The sequence below is a fragment of the Lissotriton vulgaris genome, chromosome 11 (assembly GCF_964263255.1).
Source record: "Lissotriton vulgaris chromosome 11, aLisVul1.2, whole genome shotgun sequence".
NCBI lineage: Eukaryota > Metazoa > Chordata > Amphibia > Caudata > Salamandridae > Lissotriton > Lissotriton vulgaris.
In genome coordinates this window covers 378,770,883-378,792,178 of record NC_141699.1, presented here as the reverse complement: position 1 = coordinate 378,792,178, position 21,296 = coordinate 378,770,883, and the positions used below count along the sequence as shown (strand labels likewise).

The window sequence follows — 21,296 nt, the reverse complement described above, 5'->3', positions numbered from 1 at the left end:
GCGTAATCGCGTTACGCAAATCTCTACGAAACTGTAAAAAATCTCAGCGAACACGCAGAATTGCTTGTTCGCGATGCTTTTTTACTGTTCGCAATTGCTGTTTGCGTGCTCGGGGAGAAATATGTTGCAAACACGCATTTCAGATCGCGAACAAGCAAAAGAATTCGCAAAGTCGCGGAATGCAGATTTTTGGGCAATTTTGCGTTCTCCGCAAGACACGAAATTACCCAAATTCCACAAGCGGAACGGAATTTACCGCCCAGACCTACTTATGTCATGGATCGTTATTAGAACAAGCAAACAAAATTGGCTTGGTAGGTCCAGATCTGCATCTGTATGCATGTATCTGTTTCTTATTATTCCTCTAATGGGTATTTTTTCGGTTGCCCCCAGATAGCCCACAGGTGCAAAATTCTAGGTAGTGCAGCAGCATATAGTTCAAGTTGTTCATGGCAGTATGTTCAATCTTTCAACCATTGCTCCTTGCTGAGGACCTTACCTCTCACCCAGCACATTGCCACAAATCTTTTAGTCATGAGAAGCACAATGGCTAAAAATTCTTGCAACATTTGCTGGTATTTCTTTCACAAGTCTCAGAGTACATAATTGAAATGACACCTCCCAATATATGGACTATTATTTCTGAAAGTGTATTAAGTATTTTATGGCAGTAATTCTGGATCTTGGACTGCCTCCGTGCCAAATGGAAGAAATCTGCCATTGATGGACATCTGACTCATTTTGCCTCTTGTCTAAGCCCACTTCTTTGGAGACTAGTAGGTGCATGATATAGTTGCTGCATGAATATTTAGTGTATGATGCTCCGCCTGCAATTGGAGTTCAGTGCTGCTGTATGTGCAGAACAGAAGGTCCAATCTACGTAAGTCACAGGAGAGTCCAGTACTGCATTCCATTTTTCTCACGCTAGGGGTGTAATAATAGGGGTTTCCATCTGTAATAAGTTGTATAGGCAAGTAATAAATTTTTTTTTAGGATGATGCACTTAGTAGTTGGTATAGCGTCTTAAATTCAGGGCGGCCAACTTGAAAGGTGGGTCAGTATCATAATAAAAGTTGCCCAGAAATAGTGATTCTTGATTGAAAAGATTACATTGTTTAAGCGTACGGCCAAATTCATTAACCCACCAGAAAGTAGGGTAGTGGGAATTCAACGTAAAATCTTCTTGCATATGTGGACCTTACGTATAAGGACACTAAAGATGTAGTCAACGTATTCATGAGCTTTTATGTCAGATGACCCATTGTGATCAACTTAGATAGGCTTTTGGACTTCTGCTTCGAACTCAAAGTCAACTTTAGCATAGCTAGACCTGTTATATTTCCATGGAGTAATATTCTGCATCAGCTACGATTTAGATGGCCCTTCAAACTTCAAAGGTGTAGTATTCGACATATTCTTTGAAGTTGAAGGGCACAATCTCAAAAAAGAAATTCTGAAATTGTACCCATGTCTATTAGTGATGGCATAAGACGACAGTGAAGGAGGGTGAAGCATTGACTTCAAACGTTGTCAGGAATGTCCATGACATTGTCGCTCCTCTTTAATTGGGGTAGAAGAGGCAGCATGGGGACATCTTCGGCTTTCTAGGTTGGAGAGGATGAGAAACTGCTTGTACTTGAGCTATTTGCCAAATTATCAGGCTCCGAAGCCCAATGCATTCCCTGTCTCGCAACAACCTCCTGAGTAAGTTGTAAAAAAAAAATTTCACAGTTCGTCACTGAGTGGTCTTTGGGTAGGCATGCAACACACAAGAGATGCAGGTATTTTACTGATTACTCAACGTGAGGGACACTTCTCTAACAGAAAAGATGTGCACAATGGCTTAGTGTACCAGAAAGCTTTGAGAGGGAAAGAACATTCCAGTATTATGATTTTGTTTGTAACAAATGAAAAATAATCAAAAATCCAAACGACAGAAGAATTTCAGTCAGAATTGATCAGATACATAGTAGACTGCCCAGGATGATCTCAGAAAAAGTGGAAAAAAAGAATTAGAAATAAGGGTCACTGTATTGGATTCTGAGATTGTGGTTGTTTGTTTTAAACAGAAAAGTTGTGTTTTTCGTTTGAATCCACATTTGTTGTTAAATGTTTTTTCTATATTTGTATTATACATTGATTAGAAAAAAATGAAATGAATGTTGCCTATACGTGGTTATTTTGTTTGCTTTATGTTATAGGGACAGGTATTTTTCCATTTAAAAAGGTGTTCTGGGACCCTGTGCATGGGTGAGGATATTGAGCATTTATGAACATTAGTGAAGATTTATTAATGGAGACTAATTTTATTTCAGTTGACATTTAAGAGATGAAAATAAGATGTACTATAAACCCCATATTGATTTTCTAGTTGCCTTTTTAACCCCTTCAGTGCTCATGGCAAGGCCAACTCGTCATGGGTTTTACCTGCCCTGTGCTTATGACGAGTTGACCTTGTCATGAACAATAGGGTTCATGAAATATCAGCACCCAGCGGGAAAACCCCCTAGCAGCCAAGGTGTTAAAGTAGAAAGACCGGCACTGTTTATAGATGTATTTTTTTCTGTTAGAAGTTGCTATGGCATCCTCCACGAGTTCCGAGATACTCTAATGCTCAAGAATAATAAGAAAAAAATTGCTCTTTCCAATTTGCCTAGAGTAGCTATCTTTCATAGATTCACAGGACTGAATCATTCTCCTTCGTTGAGATGGTAGATGACCTACCTTAAAATAGCAATGTGAGGATAAAATCTGCCTGAGGCGCCTCAAAACAGTCTCACCTCTAGTGGCTGTCTCATTTTAAAGTCTCCAACTGGGAGCACATTGTGGGCCTGATTACGATCTTGCGGATGAGATACTCCGTCACAAATGTGACGGATATTCCGTCTGTCGTGTTACAAGTTCCAAAGGACATAATAGAATTGTAATCTGTCCGACAAGATCGTAATCAGGTCCTTAGACTTTTATTTAAAGGTGCTCATAGTTGGTGTCAAGGTTTCAATTCCCAGATCCACACCAAATGCTGGTTCACTCATGGTCAACTCTATGTCCAAAAGGTTAAAACAGTGATATTTTCCAGTTTTTTGATCAATGATTCAATTAAAACTAATGTTGGAACTGGGCGAATGCACACATTGCCAGACTGATTAGCAAAATGGTAGTTTTGTTTTTCTTATAAATATGCACAAATTCGTTCTCAAACAAACAGTTCAAAATTGTGCAAAGGCCAGCCAGACCTCCAGCACATTGACTCCTTCAGTAGTCGACTACGGTGGGAAGATTACAAACCAGCACCTCTGTGCCACGCTCTGAGTTGATAATCCTCATTCTGATCTTGTTTATGGCTCTGGCCAATAAATGATATAGACTGAGTCGTTGAGGTTTATGGGCACCTTTTAATTGTTAGAGGTTAAACTAGAAGCCGGCTATAGGGGTTGTTTTCCAAATGACGCCATAACTGGCTCTTGCTAGATATCACAGTCCGAAGAGGGAATGCTTCTCTTTTCCTTCTTTTTTTGGTAGAATGTCTCTGTGTGGAGGACTAGGATTCACTCTCAAGAGATCCACCTCTGTTTTGTGGGAGGGGGGAGGTTGTCAATTGATAGTTGACCCTTGAAGAGTGCCAGGTGGGATCCTGTGCCCCACAACTGCCTGGAGCTTGCCAGCTCCATTCCACCTATTGTCTCACTGTGGGCAAACGATTGTCCAAGTCATTCATTTTATTTCTTTAGTGTCCTAGGTGTTTAAATGTCACTCTGAGGCCAGTGTTACACTTTTGTCTTCCATGCCCAGTATCTAAGCTCCACAGAGAGCAATCTTGGAAATAGGTTGTGACGTTACCTTGGCATATGCGCTGAAACTCTTAAAACTGAAAGGCCTTTTACTGATTTTGGTTGGAAAAAATAAGAAAAACAAATAGATTTTGAGTTTTCTTAAATGTAGGAACAGTTGGACAAGACTCCCAGTGCTTATTCCAGTCCCACAATATTTGTTATCTCTTCTGCACTCTGTGCTGTCACCTAAGCTCAGCATCATGCAAGATCCATTGCCCGGAGATTGTTTAAAATTTGCTGAGGTAGATATTTCAATGGTAAAGAAAATCATCTGGATTTGTACTCATTAGAAATCTATTGATGTTGCACATCCTTAAGCATATTTATAGTGATAGGTTACTACTGGGTGACATGTATTTCACTTAGAGTTCCTTCTAATATAATTTTGCTGCACCATTTTTTGAGGAATCAAGGACAGTTAAGTATTTGACAGACCACCCAAATACTCCGATTAATCATGATCTGACTGTCAGAGGCTCTACAAAATCAATTAGTTTTCTCTTTGACAAGTTCTTCCTGCACCATACCAAAAACGCCAGTAAGAATTACAACACACTGATGAGGTAGACCAGGGCTAGGGTGGCCCGTTGGTTTTTACCTGTCAGGGAGGGGATGCTTGATTTCCTCCCATGACGTAAGTATCAATGTTTATAAATATTGACAATCGTGTACATTTTCCCCACACAGGCTTTTTGACCCCAGAGTGGACATAGTAAAGGCAGATTGGTCTCCCTTTCGAAGGACTTCCTGGGTGATGCCCCTGCTGATTGATCTGTCGCCTTGGAGGCTAAAGTTTCAAGAAATGGAGAATACTCTGGATAACCAGACTGCTGTGGTGTTTATTGCCGATTTTCCAGGTAAAAATATTTTGGTTGATGTTAGTTTAGGTGACCTGAAGTGTGTTATAAAAGCAAGCAGTTGTATACATCTAAGTGTGTTCTATTGCGGCACTGTCTTTCTACCTGCTAAGCAGCACATTAATTTACACTGTCTTGTGCTCCATTCAGTACAACAACGTCATAGGCCCACAGTCCCCAACATTAAGCTGCAAGCTCTACACATTTGAGTCCCAAACTGAGTAACACTAGGCTGAGCTTTCACCAGTAAACCATAGGAATTAGCTTTACACTTCCACCAAACCCTGCTGTCACTACAACAGCCTTGTGGCCTGTTCACTCACAGACACTAAAGTGAGCTCTTTTCATCGGGTTGCACCCTCTTGGTTCCACACTGTGCTCTGAAGTTCTACACGGTCGAGGAGCCCACATTCAACAGGCAAGAGTATACGCTCTGTCTTATAATACATAATCACAAATATCCCAGTGACCTCACTTTTGTCTGAGCTTACCCCTTACTATTGACTCATAGGCCCATCATTCACTCAAATGAAAGTGAGTCCTTAAAGTACTGCAGCTACATGGGTCTTATACTTAGTAGTTTTAAGTAAAGCTCTCCCTTGTGAATTTGCCATGCACATCTTATGTTGACTTGTTCCAAGTGGACCCTCTGATGTAACGCTATCTCTTGTGCCCCCCCCCCACTGTTTATAGTTACCTTTTAACTACTTGTCACACTGTCACTATGCTCAGTCATCCCTGTTTTAAACCTCACTAGTGTGCCTACTCCTGGACTCCTGCTGTCTTCACATGCATATTTTCCCATTCTATTTAAGGCCTGCATTTGGAGAATTTTGTGAGTGAAGATCTGGGCAACACCAGCATTCATCTGCTGAAGGGAGAGGTTCAGGTCGAGATTGTGAAGGAAGAGAAGAACTATACACTAAAAGAAGGAGAAGGAATGCAGGTAAGTGAGGCAAGAATGCTTAAAAGTGAGAATGTGATGTCCTAGAATAGGTCCTTGCAGAAACAATCCACACCTTTGTTACTTGATCATACATGTTCCTAGAGTTTAATGCAGTGGCGTGTTCAAAGACATTACTAAAAGTACTAGAATACAGAACTGGATAGACCCAAGGATGGCCCCATTCCTCCAGAGCTCCTGACACCTGCTCCTGCCTGGACATTTTGGTGGCACTGTTGAGACTGCAGTCTGGACACCGATTGTGGGGTTGGCCCTACAGATGTCCAATCGACACTGACAAACTAATGAGGAGGGTGTACAAAGTGTACAAAATGGCAGCCACCAAAGTGCATTTTTCAGAGAGAGAGAGGAGTGTTGAATCTGACCGAGACTGACCCAACGTTGGCCTGAAGGTCACAGATTGAGCCCACACCAGCATTTTTGAGCAGACCAGAAGTTGGCATGGGAATGTGCCAAGTACCTTCAGCACCAGCCACTCTACCCAACACTTAATAGGGCCCAGCGTCATCAAGTATTTGGCTTTCTTATAGATGCAATTTGAACTCTTCTGGCATTATATCAGAACAATATGCACAGCATTGCTTAACACAATGAACATGATCTGAGATTCCTGATCACACAGTATCCCCAAGACCGGTGACTCCACCAACAACACTGACTCAGTGAAAAGATAAGAGGAATGAGGTAGGTGAGAAAAATGAAGCCCCCAATCCCTGTCAATAGGTGAGTGTTCAAAAGACAACCAATACCAAAAGATACCTAATTATTTATATGTAGGGAAAGAGTGGTGCTGAGGCAGTCAGAGACAGCTGATTAGGCACCAGGGCATACATTTAAAGACAGATAAAATTAAGTGCACAATTAAGGCTGCAGCCAAGCTGCAGAAGGTTGCTAATATTACTAGGGCTAGAATTGGCCCAGGGGGAGCATGGAGCTGAAGGTAGTTAGGGGATCTCTTCTTTGGGTACAGATGACTGTTAACTGTCAGTGGTGAGGAATGTAAGCAGTGACCTGGAAAGTATACAGGATGAAATTGAGCAGTCTGAAGGTATGGAGTTAAGTCCCCTCCAAAAGAAACCCTAAAGGGATGACACCCATGATGAGTCTGGAGTCTGTAGAAAGTCACGAGTAAATACTGTGGGCTGCAATTGGTAATAAAAAAAAAGTCCCCCTTTACCTGTACTCACCCCGAAAATCACCATTACCTCTAACCACATCTTAACCCTAAAATCACTCTTACTCCCCTTTATCTCTACCCACTCTTTAACCCTGAAATCACCCTTACTGTCCTTTACCGCTACCCACCACTAAATCTTCAAATAACCCTTACCCCTTTACCTCTATGCACTATATGCACTCCTAAGTCCTTAAATATCCCTAGACCCTTTGACCTATACCCAGCCTTATCCCTAAAATTTCCATTACCCCCCTTTACCTCTACCCACCCCTTACCTCTAAAATCACTCTCACCTTCCTTTACCGACTCCTAAACCCTAAAATTACCTTTACCACCTTTTACAGCACCCACGTTTTATACCCCCCACCCACAAAAAAGTCTGTGGATTAAAGATATACAGAGTAAAGACACTCAGAGAAGAGGCTGAGGAGTAAAGGCTTTGCAAACTAAAACCTGCAGAGTATAGATTTCGTAAAGTTTTAGACGTATGCATGTGGGTGCCCCTATATTATGTAATTTGGTGTTTGCCTGGTGGGCCAAGCCCCAGTTTTGGTCCCTGCTTCCCAGCCGGTTAGAGTGGGAGAAGTTGTCTTAAGTTAATGGATACAGCTCTCTTTGTTTAATCAGATGAGCTCCCTTTCCACTAATCCTTCACTGGTTGATGCTGGAGCATTGCATGGTTTAACTTTGGAGTGCGGTTATAAATGATAAAATAAAATTGGCTGTTTAAATGCACAGACTTGCATTGCAGTTATAAGAATCTTAGTTGCATGGATAAATCTATATATGTAACTATTTCGATATGTGTATATGCCAATAAAACATATTTTGCAAGAAAAATGCTTGGAATGGTCGAACATGGGATTTATATCTGCGTTGTGTGACTTGACATAGGACTGGTGAATGTGGCTTATTGTGCGCATCATCTTACCTACTTTTACATTGGAATTATAAGCTTGTCCGGATTGTAACAAATGTCAAACCGGTCCTCGTCGGATCCTCAGAATATGCCTTCAGCACTGAGATATCACAACCTCAGGCCAAGCCTCCGCAACTAGCAGAACCGATACCAACAGCTCCTGTAATGCCAAGGCCAGCAAAACTGCCACCCACTCAAGTCCATGTGGATTCTAGGTGACAATTAGGATATAGATAACTTTTTGGAAGTGGAGCTTCAAAAAACCAATAAACCTCATTGACGGGAATGGATTATGGAACTTGCCACGCCTCCCATTGTACTCTCACCACCCTATGACAAACCTAGATTTCATGTTTTTATTGAAAAAGATTTTAACTTTCTCTCTTCTCCTTTTACCCTCCATACCTCTCTCATCCTTAGTTGTATTTACATAAATATCATCCCAGGTGGTGTGAACGGTTTTTCTTACCTCCAATTGGATGCAATAGTGTTCACAATTTTAAGACACTATATTTGTCAGATGATTTTCTGACGCTACACTGCTGACATGATCACACCGAAAAGCCCATTCTTCCTTTCCTGATTCAAGGTTGAGGAGAAGTGGCCCAACGATTTAGCCTACTATGCATGGCTCAATGTTTCCTTTCCTTCTCCCCCTCTTTTTGGAGAACAGTGTGCACACCTTCAAAACAAAGGCTCACAGTGTCTTAACTTTCTGCTCATTTACTGTGCACACTGCCTCAAGACTTATGCACACTGTGTTCGCTGCCACAGGGTTGGAACCCAAAGAGTGCACCAACTTCTGAACTGGAACCTACAGTCTGTGTTCTCTCATGATCGGACTTGCCAGCTCATTTCATGCTTTGGTCACATCTTCCACAGGTCTCTCAAGCCAGGTACCAACCGTGTGCGAGTCCTCATTACATGATGGAGATGCACAATGTCTGACTGTTCAGCTCCTCTGCAGCACTTGGCAAAGTGTTTGCTCCTGATCAGTTTTTGCCCCTGCTCCAACAATGTTGAACCTCTCAGATCATCTCCTGTTTGTGCACAATGTGTGCACCTTCATGAATAGTGTCAACAATGTGTATTTCTCTAGCCATGGGGAGATGTGTGTCTGTTCCCTTGGACAATCAATAACCCAATGTATGTATCTGCAGAAACGAGGCTACTATTTGCTTCTAGTGCTAACGCATCATGCTGAAGAGCCCTGGACAGGGTAAAGTGGGTCTGTGATTCCCTCCACTCCCTTAAGCAATTAAAAAGTTCCCAAATTCAGGTAGCTCAACAGAATAGTACTTTACTGTTATGAGGGCTCCATTCATTGGTTAGGAGTAGGTGATTGTATTAAAGAGCACTATGACTACTTTGGCCAAGGCCAGAATCAAAGATCATGTATTTTGAGAACCCCCAAGACTGCAAGAATCCTCATATCATGTTCCCAGCACAGAAGTAAGTTGTGTCCCAATATGCTAAGGCGGGGATTTAATACCCTTCTCTTCTATGCAAGCCCTGGAGCGAATCCTTTCCCTAATTACTGCTCCCTCCTCACCCCATGTACAATAGCATTGCACGTAGGGCACCTCACCAGTCTTTATCCAAAGGGGCTCATGAGGGGTAAAGGGTGGCATTCCATGGCATTATCTCAACTTGTAGTACATTTCTTTACTGCCTCCAGAGTCAGTGGGTGAATCGGAGGTCTGCACATTATGTTGTAAGTGGGCACCTGCCAGTCTGCGTTAATAATAATTAACTCTGCTATACCTCTAGCTGCCACAGGCTTTCAGAATTCAGGCATGGTGTTTCCTTTTGAAGTTTGACTTGTCTGACCACACACAGTACCTTGCACAAAGTGGCCTTTCATTGTGACATCTGTGATAAACATGCCATGTGGCAACTGTAAGACCCCCGTCAGAAAATGACTTGTGCTCTCTTGAAGTGTAGAAGCTCTTTTTCCAACTCTGATAGAATTTAAGACCACTGCCAGATACGGTAATTTTAGGGTGTAAGACCTCTGTCTTTCACAGATGCTCTTCTACTCTCTCCATCACAGTCAGCCGTACATTCTTTTGGAGTGAAAGACCATCCACTCCTTTAACTTGGGAAGAGACAGTCTCCGAAGGCTGTCTCTAATGTGAGTTCCAACCCCTTTGGCAGTCATACTCTTCTATATATTAAGAGCAGTAGTCCTGGGTCTACTCCCACCCCCAAATTAGCCAAACTCCAGTGGCTCGGTACCACACCCAGAGCTAAGCTGCGTCAGCACACATGCACATGGTAAGAGAAGTCATTTTCTAATTTATACAAGTACTGTCATTAATTTCCAAGCAGATTTTGGCGTTTTAAACATTTGGGCATTCGTGCAGATTGACACCTTCCTCTTATTCTACCTGTTTTTAACCCCTGGCAACCTGCACGTAATGCTGTGCAGGTCACTGAAAACGAACATACTGGGTGTGCATGCTGGTGTGTAGCCATATCATTTAACACAGCGAGAAGCATTTGAAACCTGAAACTAGAGTAACAGAGGCACTCACAGTGCGCCAAGGCCTTGTGTGACCTCTACTCCTTTCCCAGCTTATGAAGGTTCTGATGTATTCATTTTATTTATTTTAATTTAATTTCTTTATTTAGATGTCAACAAAAGTCGTGACAGGCACAATAAACAGGATGTACAAAACCAGAGAGAAAACAAAACAGAATACATGAGAAGCAATACTACAAAAAAGTTATCCTGCATAGACAAGCAAAGACGAAACAAAAAAGAGCAAGAATGCAAAACATCAACTTAAAGATCAATTATGAGACCTAATGGGCAGGGTGCCAGCAGCCAAAACAGTGAGACTGAGGGAGAGAACTATAGATAGAGATTACATTTAGCCCTTCTCCGGGATGTAGATCAGCGCATAGACCATTCCTTTAGCGGACCCCTTTCCTAGAAGCCAACTCCCGCCACCTTTTCCCCCTTAGTAAAAACACTGAAGACTCCAGATTATACAAAGCTAACATCCTAGCTCTCCAATTATAAAAAATGGGGGCTTCCAGACTTAGTCATTGAGACGTGATAGACAGCCGGATCATAGCCATCGCTACAAACAAAAAATCAACAACATACCTAGATCTTTCAACCGTGCCAGTATTCTCACACCCTATTATCGCCAGCTCTGGGGAGATTACCACCGGGATATCCAGTACCATATTTATAAAGAACTCTACTTGACTGAGAAATTCCCCCAGATTTGGACACGAGTGCAACATGTGTGTAGCATCGGCTGCTCGGAGCCCACACCTACCACAGCAATCACCCTTTCGACCCCCCCACTTTGCAGTCTTTGCCGGTGTATAGTATAAATCAAACATTGCCATATAGCTTTATGTTCTGTATATCGAGATCATCCGGAAAACCGGATAACAAATATTGATAAACTGTACCTATTCTAACTTTCCTTTGAGCTAATTCAATTAGATTAACCTTTTCAAACATTGTGGGGTATCATGGGAGTGTTTATCAATGAAGCGTCTGATCTGGAGATATTTAAAAAAATCATGAATATTTAGAATAAACTTTTCCCTTAAGAAGGAGAAAGAAGCCATTTGCCCACCCAGACCTAGGTCGCCTACATCCTTCAAACCCGATAGCTGCCACCTGAACATAACCTGATCCTGGAAAATGGATGGCAAAACTCCAGCGGCCATAAAGGGTGTATAGAAATTAATATTTGAAATTGATCATTTGTGGCAAATTTTCCGCCAGATAGAAAACACAGCCCTGATGACTTTAAACCTTGTTTTTTTGAAGTAACTCGGTTCGAGTATCCGCATTAAAATACCCTTAGCCACCTCTCCCAGACCTATCTCATAGATAGTCTGTCTGTTGGGCAATGGAACCTCTGCCCCATCTCCTACCAGCAATAGCCCAAAGTGTTGCAACATAGCTGACCAATAATATAGTAGAAAATTAGGGACCGCCCAGCTCCCTCGGTCCCTAGAAAGACAGATCTACTTAGCCGCCCTTCGTGACCGACAGTATCCCCAGAAAAATCTGTAACGGATCCTCTCGGCCCTAACCAAGCTCACTTGCGAAAGCTCTAGCGGGATAGTTCTAAATAAATACAACAATTTTGGGAGGACCAGCATTTTGAAGTACATTTTCAGCGGCCATACAATGAAAGATGCAAATGGTCTAACCTTTCTAGCTTGGTATTAACAGATTCGACCACTGAGAGAATGTTCAGATCAGGAATGTTGGCTACTGAGGCAGTGATTTTAACCCCCAAATATACTGCTTCAGTGACGACAGGGACATCAGAGGGACACATGGCGTCAGATTGAATAACCTAAGTTTTAGAAACATTTAACTTATAACCTGATGATAGGCCAAATTGCTCAGTAAGGGTCTTTAAAGCTGCAAAGGCAGGACCGACACTGCTAGTTAAAACCACAATGCCGTCCGCGTTGGGCCGCGTCTTGTACTCTGTACCATTGACCCTAATCGGATGAATATTTGAGTTCCCTTCGATTTTACTCAGAAAAGGTTCAATGTACAGGGCGAAGAGCAAAGGCGAGCATGGACAACTTTGCCTGGTGCCCCTGCTGATGTTAAAAAGCCCTGACTCCTGCCCAGAAATACGAATTGTTGCAGCTGGAGAGATATACAGTGCCTGTAGGGCCTGTATAAATTCGATATGAAAACTCTTCCAGCGGAACACCGCCCATAAAAGCTTCCAGGAGACCCTGTTGAACGCCTTCTAGGTGTCCAATAGGATCACTCCGAGGGGAGAGCTCGTGACCTGGGCCCAATCCAATAGGGCAATGACCTGCCGGACATGGTCGGCCGTATCCTTACAAGGAATAAACCTGTGCTGCCGAACAGAAACTATTCAGAAAAGGGGGTGGTGATGGACAGAGTTTCGGAATTAAGCAGAATACTCCTACCCAGTCAACAGATCAGGGCTTGATCCATCACCGTTTTTTAGCTCACTGCACCATCCCAGCTCAGAACCTGGCTACATGCAAATTAGTCTGTCCCTGTCCCAGTGCATCATGGGAACAGGGCAAACCAAACTACCAAGCCAATTCTTTCACTGGGAAGGAAACAAGCTTCCGGGGACAGGTTTCTGGCATTACAGCCGTCATCGGCCCGGCTTGCTTGAATCCTGATGGTGCAATGAGCAAGGGACTCACATCTGAGTATACCCTTCCACGCTTATGGTGGACAAAACGATTCAGAAAAGGGGGTGGTGATGGACAGAGTTTCTGAATTAAGCAGAATACTCCTACCCAGTCAACAGATCAGGGCTTGATCCATCACCGTTTTTTAGCTCACTGCACCATCCCAGCTCAGAACCTGGCTACATGCAAATTAGTCTGTCCCTGTCCCAGTGCATCATGGGAACAGGGCAAACCAAACTACCAAGCCAATTCTTTCACTGGGAAGGAAACAAGCTTCCGGGGACCGGTTTCTGGCATTACAGCCGTCATCGGCCCGGCTTGCTTGAATCCTGATGGTGCAATGAGCAAGGGACTCACATCTGAGTATACCCTTCCACGCTTATGGTGGACAAAACAATTCAGAAAAGGGGGTGGTGATGGACAGAGTTTCTGAATTAAGCAGAATACTCCTACCCAGTCAACAGATCAGGGCTTGATCCATCACCGTTTTTTAGCTCACTGCACCATCCCAGCTCAGAACCTGGCTACATGCAAATTAGTCTGTCCCTGTCCCAGTGCATCATGGGAACAGGGCAAACCAAACTACCAAGCCAATTCTTTCACTGGGAAGGAAACAAGCTTCCGGGGACCGGTTTCTGGCATTACAGCCGTCATCGGCCCGGCTTGCTTGAATCCTGATGGTGCAATGAGCAAGGGACTCACATCTGAGTATACCCTTCCACGCTTATGGTGGACAAAACGATTCAGAAAAGGGGGTGGTGATGGACAGAGTTTCTGAATTAAGCAGAATACTCCTACCCAGTCAACAGATCAGGGCTTGATCCATCACCGTTTTTTAGCTCACTGCACCATCCCAGCTCAGAACCTGGCTACATGCAAATTAGTCTGTCCCTGTCCCAGTGCATCATGGGAACAGGGCAAACCTTTCTTTCTGGTGAAGAATTGGCTTGGTAGTTTAGTCTGCCCTGTTCCCATGATGCACTGGGCCAGGGACAGACTGATTTGCATATAGCCAGGTTCTGAGCTGGGATGGTGCAGTGAGATAAATAACGGTGATGGATCAAGCCCTGATCTTTGACTGGGTAAGAGTGGTCTGCTTAATTCAGACACTCTGTTCATCACCACCCCCTTTTCTGAATCGTTTTTGGCCACTATAGGTGTGGCAGAGTATACTCAGACATGAGTCCCTTTCTCACTGCACCATCAGGATTCAAGCAAGCCGGGCCGAAGACTGCTGAAATGCCAGAAACCGGTCCCCGGTAGCTTGTCTCCTTTCAGGTGAAGAATTGGCTTGGTAGTTTAGTCTGCCCTGTTCCCATGATGCACTGGGCCAGGGAAAGACTGATTTGCATATAGCCAGGTTCTGAGCTGGGATGGTGCAGTGAGATAAATAACGGTGATGGATCAAGCCCTGATCTTTGGACTGGGTAAGAGTGGTCTGCTTAATTCAGACACTCTGTTCATCACCACCCCCTTTTCTGAATCGTTTTTGGCCACTATAGGTGTGGCAGGGTATACTCAGACATGAGTCCCTTTCTCACTGCACCATCAGGATTCAAGCAAGCCGGGCCGAAGACGGCTGAAATGCCAGAAACCGGTCCCCGGCAGCTTGTCTCCTTTCTGGTGAAGAATTGGCTTGGTAGTTTAGTCTGCCCTGTTCCCATGATGCACTGGGCCAGGGACAGACTGATTTGCATATAGCCAGGTTCTGAGCTGGGATGGTGCAGTGGGATAAATAACGGTGATGGATCAAGCCCTGATCTTTGGACTGGGTAAGAGTGGTCTGCTTAATTCAGACACTCTGTTCATCACCACCCCCTTTTCTGAATCGTTTTTGGCCACTATAGGTGTGGCAGGGTATACTCAGACATGAGTCCCTTTCTCACTGCACCATCAGGATTCAAGCAAGCCGGGCCGAAGACGGCTGAAATGCCAGAAACCGGTCCCCGGTAGCTTGTCTCCCTTCTGGTGAAGAATTGGCTTGGTATTTAGTCTGCCCTGTTCCCATGATGCACTGGGCCAGGGACAGACTGATTTGCATATAGCCAGGTTCTGAGCTGGGATGGTGCAGTGAGATAAATAACGGTGATGGATCAAGCCCTGATCTTTGGACTGGGTAAGAGTGGTCTGCTGAATTCAGACACTCTGTTCATCACCACCCCCTTTTCTGAATCGTTTTTGACCACTATAGGTGTGGCAGGGTATACTCAGACATGAGGCCCTTTCTCACTGCACCATCAGGATTCAAGCAAGCCGGGCCGAAGACGGCTGAAATGCCAGAAACCGGTCCCCGGCAGCTTGTCTCCTTTCTGGTGAAGAATTGGCTTGGTAGTTTAGTCTGCCCTGTTCCCATGATGCACTGGGCCAGGGACAGACTGATTTGCATATAGCCAGGTTCTGAGCTGGGATGGTGCAGTGGGATAAATAACGGTGATGGATCAAGCCCTGATCTTTGAACTGGGTAAGAGTGGTCTGCTTAATTCAGACACTCTGTTCATCACCACCCCCTTTTCTGAATCGTTTTTGGCCACTATAGGTGTGGCAGGGTATACTCAGACATGAGTCCCTTTCTCACTGCACCATCAGGATTCAAGCAAGCCGGGCCGAAGACGGCTGAAATGCCAGAAACCGGTCCCCGGTAGCTTGTCTCCTTTCTGGTGAAGAATTGGCTTGGTAGTTTAGTCTGCCCTGTTCCCATGATGCACTGGGCCAGGGACAGACTGATTTGCACATAGCCAGTTTCTGAGCTGGGATGGTGCAGTGAGATAAATAACGGTGATGGATCAAGCCCTGATCTTTGGACTGGGTAAGAGTGGTCTGCTTAATTCAGACACTCTGTTCATCACCACCCCCTTTTCTGAATCGTTTTTGGCCACTATAGGTGTGGCAGGGTATACTCAGACATGAGTCCCTTTCTCGCTGCACCATCAGGATTCAAGCAAGCCGGGCCGAAGACGGCTGAAATGCCAGAAACCGGTCCCTGGTAGCTTGTCTCCTTTCTGGTGAAGAATTGGCTTGGTAGTTTAGTCTGCCCTGTTCCCATGATGCACTGGGCCAGGGACAGACTGATTTGCATATATCCAGGTTCTGAGCTGGGATGGTGCAGTGAGATAAATAACGGTGATGGATCAAGCCCTGATCTTTGGACTGGGTAAGAGTGATCTGCTTAATTCAGACACTCTGTTCATCACCAACCCCTTTTCGAATCGAACAGAAACTAGCGAGGTAATAACCTCCGCAAGTCTAGAGGATAGAATTTTTGAGTATATTTAGCTATCTGTATTATTAATGAGATAGGACGATAAGATGAGGGGTTTAGCTTGGATTTGTCTTTTTTCTTGAAAAGAACTATTGTAGTCTGCCGCCAGGATTCCGGTATGACAACCCCCCCTATTCCCCCCCGTGCGGCCCTAAAAACTGACAGCATATCATGAAAAAACTCTTGGGGAAACTCCCTATAAAATTCTAGAGGAATTCCGTCGGGCCACAACCTTTCCATTAACCAGAGACTTTATTGCCAATTCAATCTCCTCCACAAGTAATTGGTGCAAGAAAGAGCCTCATTCTGACCAGTTGTAACTTTAGGAGTATCAATATCCTGGAGAAAGCCCTCTGCACAAGACTCACTCTGCAATCTAGCACTCTCTTCCGTATAGAGCAAAGTGTAGAACTTCTTGAACACTTCCATGACCCCCTCCTGCGTATCCTGAATAATACCTTGCTGATTTTGAACTCTAATTATTCGATTTGCCACATTTTTCTGTTGCAGCCTTTTGGCAAGGACTCTGCCCGAGTTTTCCCCAAATTCATTCATCTGTGTACGATATTACACATACTTCGCAGCCAAATCTTAACCAAAAAATTTGAGTAATTTAGACTTGATTATGGCCACCGCCTGTTGACTCTGATCAGTATTAAGGCCATCCTTGATATTGCGCATTAATTCCATCTGTGCGACCCGTAACTCCTCAACACGCCCTTAATCTGCTCCTGAACGGTCTTCCATCAAAAGGCTGCGAAGCTTTTAGTCTCACCTCGCAGTTCAGCCTTAAATGTGTCCCACACTATACTATCAGAGGCGTTTTTTTCTATTAATGTTTAGGAATTCGGCTATCCATTTACTCATGTGATCCCGATATGATTGGTCCAACAATAATTTTCTTTCAAATGTCCACGGCCTTCTAACTCTGACCAACCCACCCCATTGACACTTCACTATCAATGAGTTATGATCAGTTATGACACTTCGACAGAGGCCTCCCCTACCAAATGATCAGACATAAAAAGATAGTCCAGACGGACCATTTTATTATGAGGGGCAGAATAATACGTATACCCATCTTTATCTTTATTATGCCTCTGCCAAACGGCAGCCAATCCATGCTCTAAAACTAAAGTCTGAAGAGCCTTGAAGACTCTAGATTTCCTGCCCAAATACTTTTGATCACTTATGAGATTAAAATTGCCGGCCAAATGAATGTTCAAATGCCCACACATAAGCATTGGGTGTGGCCATGCTGCTAATTCTAAATTGAGACACTTTATAACTTCTGGATCATCGAGATTTGACCCATTTATCGTGCAAATGGAGATGGGTCTACCATTAATCATAATTTCCACTACTGCCCATCTGCCAGCACTATCCACTTTAACTTTGTTACAAGACCCAACTCCTTGTTTTAGCAGTATGGCCACACCTCTAATCATAGATGTCTGTCTAGAGCAGGCTATTAAATCAAAGCCGGGGACTTTCAAACACTCCTGCTTCCCCCATGGTATAAGTGTTTCTTGTAAACACAAAATATCCACTTGCATAGTTTGCACAAATTTAGCCCGACCCTATTCAACGTCTACATGGCCCACCTCACACAAGTAGCCTGCCAGCACAACCTGAACATCATCTCCTATGCCGACAACACACAGCTCATCCTCTCCCTCACCAAGAACCCGCTCACCCCCAAAACCAACCTCCACGAGGGAATGAAGGAGCCGCCTGAAACTGAACTCGGACAAGACGGAAGTCCTCATCCTCAGCCCCACCCCCTCTGCCTGGGATGACTCCTGGTGGCCAACCACACTGGGAACAACATCGACACCCACAGACCAAGCACGCAACTTAGGATTCATCCTCGACTCCTCCCTCACTATGTCGAAGCAGGTCAAAGCCATCTACTCCTCCTGCTACAACACCCTCTGCATGCTCCGAAGAATCTACAAGTGGATCCCGACCGAAACCAGAAGGACAGTGACCCAAGCCCTCGTCAGCAGCAGGCTGGACTACGGCAACGCACTCTACGCAGGGATCTCGGCCAGACACCTACGACGGCTGCAACGCATCCAGAAAGCCTCCACCTGCCTGATCCTCAACATCCCTTGACGCAGCCACATCACCTCCCACCTAAGAGGCCTGCACTGGCTCCCCATCAACAAGAGGATCAACTTCAAGCTCCTCACCCACGCACACAAACCACTCCACAACACCGGACCAGCCTACCTGAACAACAGACACTCAACTTCTACACCCCCGCCCGCCAGCTCCGCTCTGCCAGCCTCGCCCTCGTAGCTGTCCCACTCATCCAACGAACAACCGGCGGCGGCAGGTCCTTCTCCTTCCTCGCCGCCAAGACCTGGAACACCTTCCCTTCCCTACCCACCTGCAACAGACCCAATACCTGCTCACCTCCAGAAGACTCCTCAAGACCTGGCTCTTCGAGCAGTAGCAGCACCCCCTCCCCTCAGTGCCTTGAGACCCTCACGGGTGAGTAGTGCGCTTTACAAATTCACTGATTGATTGATTGAACAGGTCCCTTTTCATTGTTCTCATCAATACAACTCCTTTTTCCCTGACTAAATCATTCTCCCCCAAATGAAGGAGCAATACATCTGGACACCAAGACCCTACCAACATCCAATTTAATGTGTGCAACCGATCCTTCCACAGCATACCCCCTTTCCCTTTCCACGTAACCTGAAACAAACGTTCGTTAAAACACAAATTTGCCCCCACATCCCCTCTGTCCTGCTTGAATGGCATGCCATTTTACAAACAAATGGCCCACTATCCAAATCGCCACCCCCTCCGACGTAGGGCCATCTACCACACCTGGAAAGAAACAAAGAAGCAGTAAGCATTTCACGGAGTTGCCTCCGATGCACAGGCATCTTCCCCAATGGACCGCATATAACGCCTGTAGCATCCCTACGACCAGCATTCCAAATGCATGATATCCTCCTGTGCCCAACACCGTGATGCTGCCTCCGATGATGTCCCGATATTGAAAGTGTGTACCATATTCAGCAACCTGTACCCCTAGCTGAGTCAATGCAAACCGGAGCATCACCAATAATTGGTATGCTGTCGCTGTAGCTCCCTGTATATGGCAGAAAAACACCCCACTATCCCTCCTGCGACACCCCGCCCAGGGTCTACCCCAAGCAACCAGTCATACACCATGAGTACCTATTGCATTAAAAATGAACTTTTTCCCTTGTGCCCTCTGATCTGTCTTGGATTGTCCAATCCACACCTTTCATCTCCCTGGCGCCTGAGTCATTTCCTCCTAAAATAGTCCTCTCCTAGCTTTTCCTCCAGAGGAGCTCTGACATTGTGAAAGCCACGTGGAACATCCACACCATTATCGTGGATAAAAGGCAGGCTTCCCAAGAGTCATGGCAAACTGCAGTTAAATGTTCCAACACCGAACCAACATATTCCATGACAAAGGTTTCCTAACCCGCACCCGCTGGCGCGACTCCCTTTCCCAACCCTCCAGTATCCAGCGCCCCAGTTCCACAGCCGATAGTTGATATCCCCATAACAATTTATATATGAACGCAAAACCTGTCAGCTTCCCGGCTATAGTCACCCACGATAAGCCTTTATCAATGAGCCCCAAGATATATTGAACCATGTCCTCCCTATGTGCCTGTTCCATAACCCTGCACCGCACTCATGACACCAAGAACTCTTTCCAAGCCTGAACGTATGCTCTGCGTGTTAAATCAGCTAATGACCCTACCACCAGTGATACCATCCGGCATTACCTACTGTCCACAACTGCTCCGGCATGGGTGTCTGGTCTCTGTCCACATCCTTAGCTAACCCATGGAATCTCCCCAACTGTGAACTAGACAAGGCTTCCGCAATGTTATTGTCCACACTCGGAATGTGGTGCACTCTGAAAGTTCTGTCATTGCGCTAGCACCCCATTATGAAAACCTGCAGTAACTTCAGCACCTGCATGTCCCTGCCCGATTTTCTGTTCACCACATCCACCATAGCCTTGTTGTCCACCTGAAACAGTACCTATCTGTGTGCCAACTCTGTGCCCCAGAGGGTCACCGCCACCACTAAAGGGAAGAGTTCCAAGAAGGCAATGCTCTTACCTTTGTGAGCCCACACCACTGGCCATTGCTCTGTGCACCATTTGCCCTGCCAATGCAACCCAAAACCCAAACCTCCCGCCGCATCAGAAAAAAATGGTATGTCCCATTCGAGGTCCCCTGGTCTCGCATGGGGAATCCCACTGAAATCCTGTACGAAAATGACGCACATCCGCAAATCCTCTGTAACCTCTGCTGAAACCCAGACGTGGCGATAAGGAAGAGCTTTCCCCGACAAAGCCCTTCTCAATTGCCTACAAAATTTCCCACCGGACCCTACCACTCTGCACTCGAAATTGAGATGTCCCAGCATAACCTGGATCTCCTTCACTTTGGACTTCTCTGTTCCCAGCATGCACATTATCAAAACTAGCATTTTCCCCTTCTTGTCCTGTGGTAGCCTGGCTTTCATCCGCTTCTAATCAATTTCAATGCCCAAAAACGACAGTGCTGCGTCAGGCTCACTGTTTTTTCCTGTTCTAACGGCACCCCCAGGTCACCCATGAGCTCTTTGAACCTAGCCAGCATTCTCTGGCAGTCCGCTGATCAGGGTGCCCCCACCAGAAATCGTCCAAATAGTGCGTCACCAGCTGATGGCCTGTCTGCCAGGTGAACACCCATTGCAAGAATGTGCTGAAGCACTCAAACAATGCATAAGATATTGTGCAGGCCATCATCAGCGCTTTGTCCACATACCACTTCTGTCGAAATGCATACCCAGTAGCTGAAAATCCTCTGGGTGTACCGGAATAAGCCGAAAGGCCACCTTCATGTCACATTTAGCCATCAATGCTCCTGAACCCGCTGTCACTACCAGTGACATGGCTTTGTCAACCGAAGAGTAGGATACAGACATCACCTCTTCCAGGATAAAATCAGTCACCGACTTGCCCACCAGCAAAGACAAATGCTTGATCAAATGAAACTGCCCCTCCTCCTTGGGGATTACCCCAATTGGAGACACAATCAGATTCTCTATAGGTCAATCTAA

At 45.0% G+C, this 21,296-nt stretch overlaps 1 protein-coding gene across 3 annotated transcripts in view; it reads left to right on the top strand.

The window, feature by feature from the left end:
• Positions 1–21,296, top strand: part of GGCX (gamma-glutamyl carboxylase) — a 271,699-nt gene that overhangs the window by 204,082 nt on the left and 46,321 nt on the right. For all 3 annotated transcript variants that reach the window (XM_086943366.1, XM_086943367.1, XM_086943365.1), the window contains exons 11-12: positions 4,521–4,690; positions 5,506–5,636. In XM_086943366.1, coding sequence (XP_086799492.1) covers positions 4,521–4,690; positions 5,506–5,636 — 301 coding nt within the window. The remainder of the gene's footprint in view (positions 1–4,520; positions 4,691–5,505; positions 5,637–21,296) is intronic.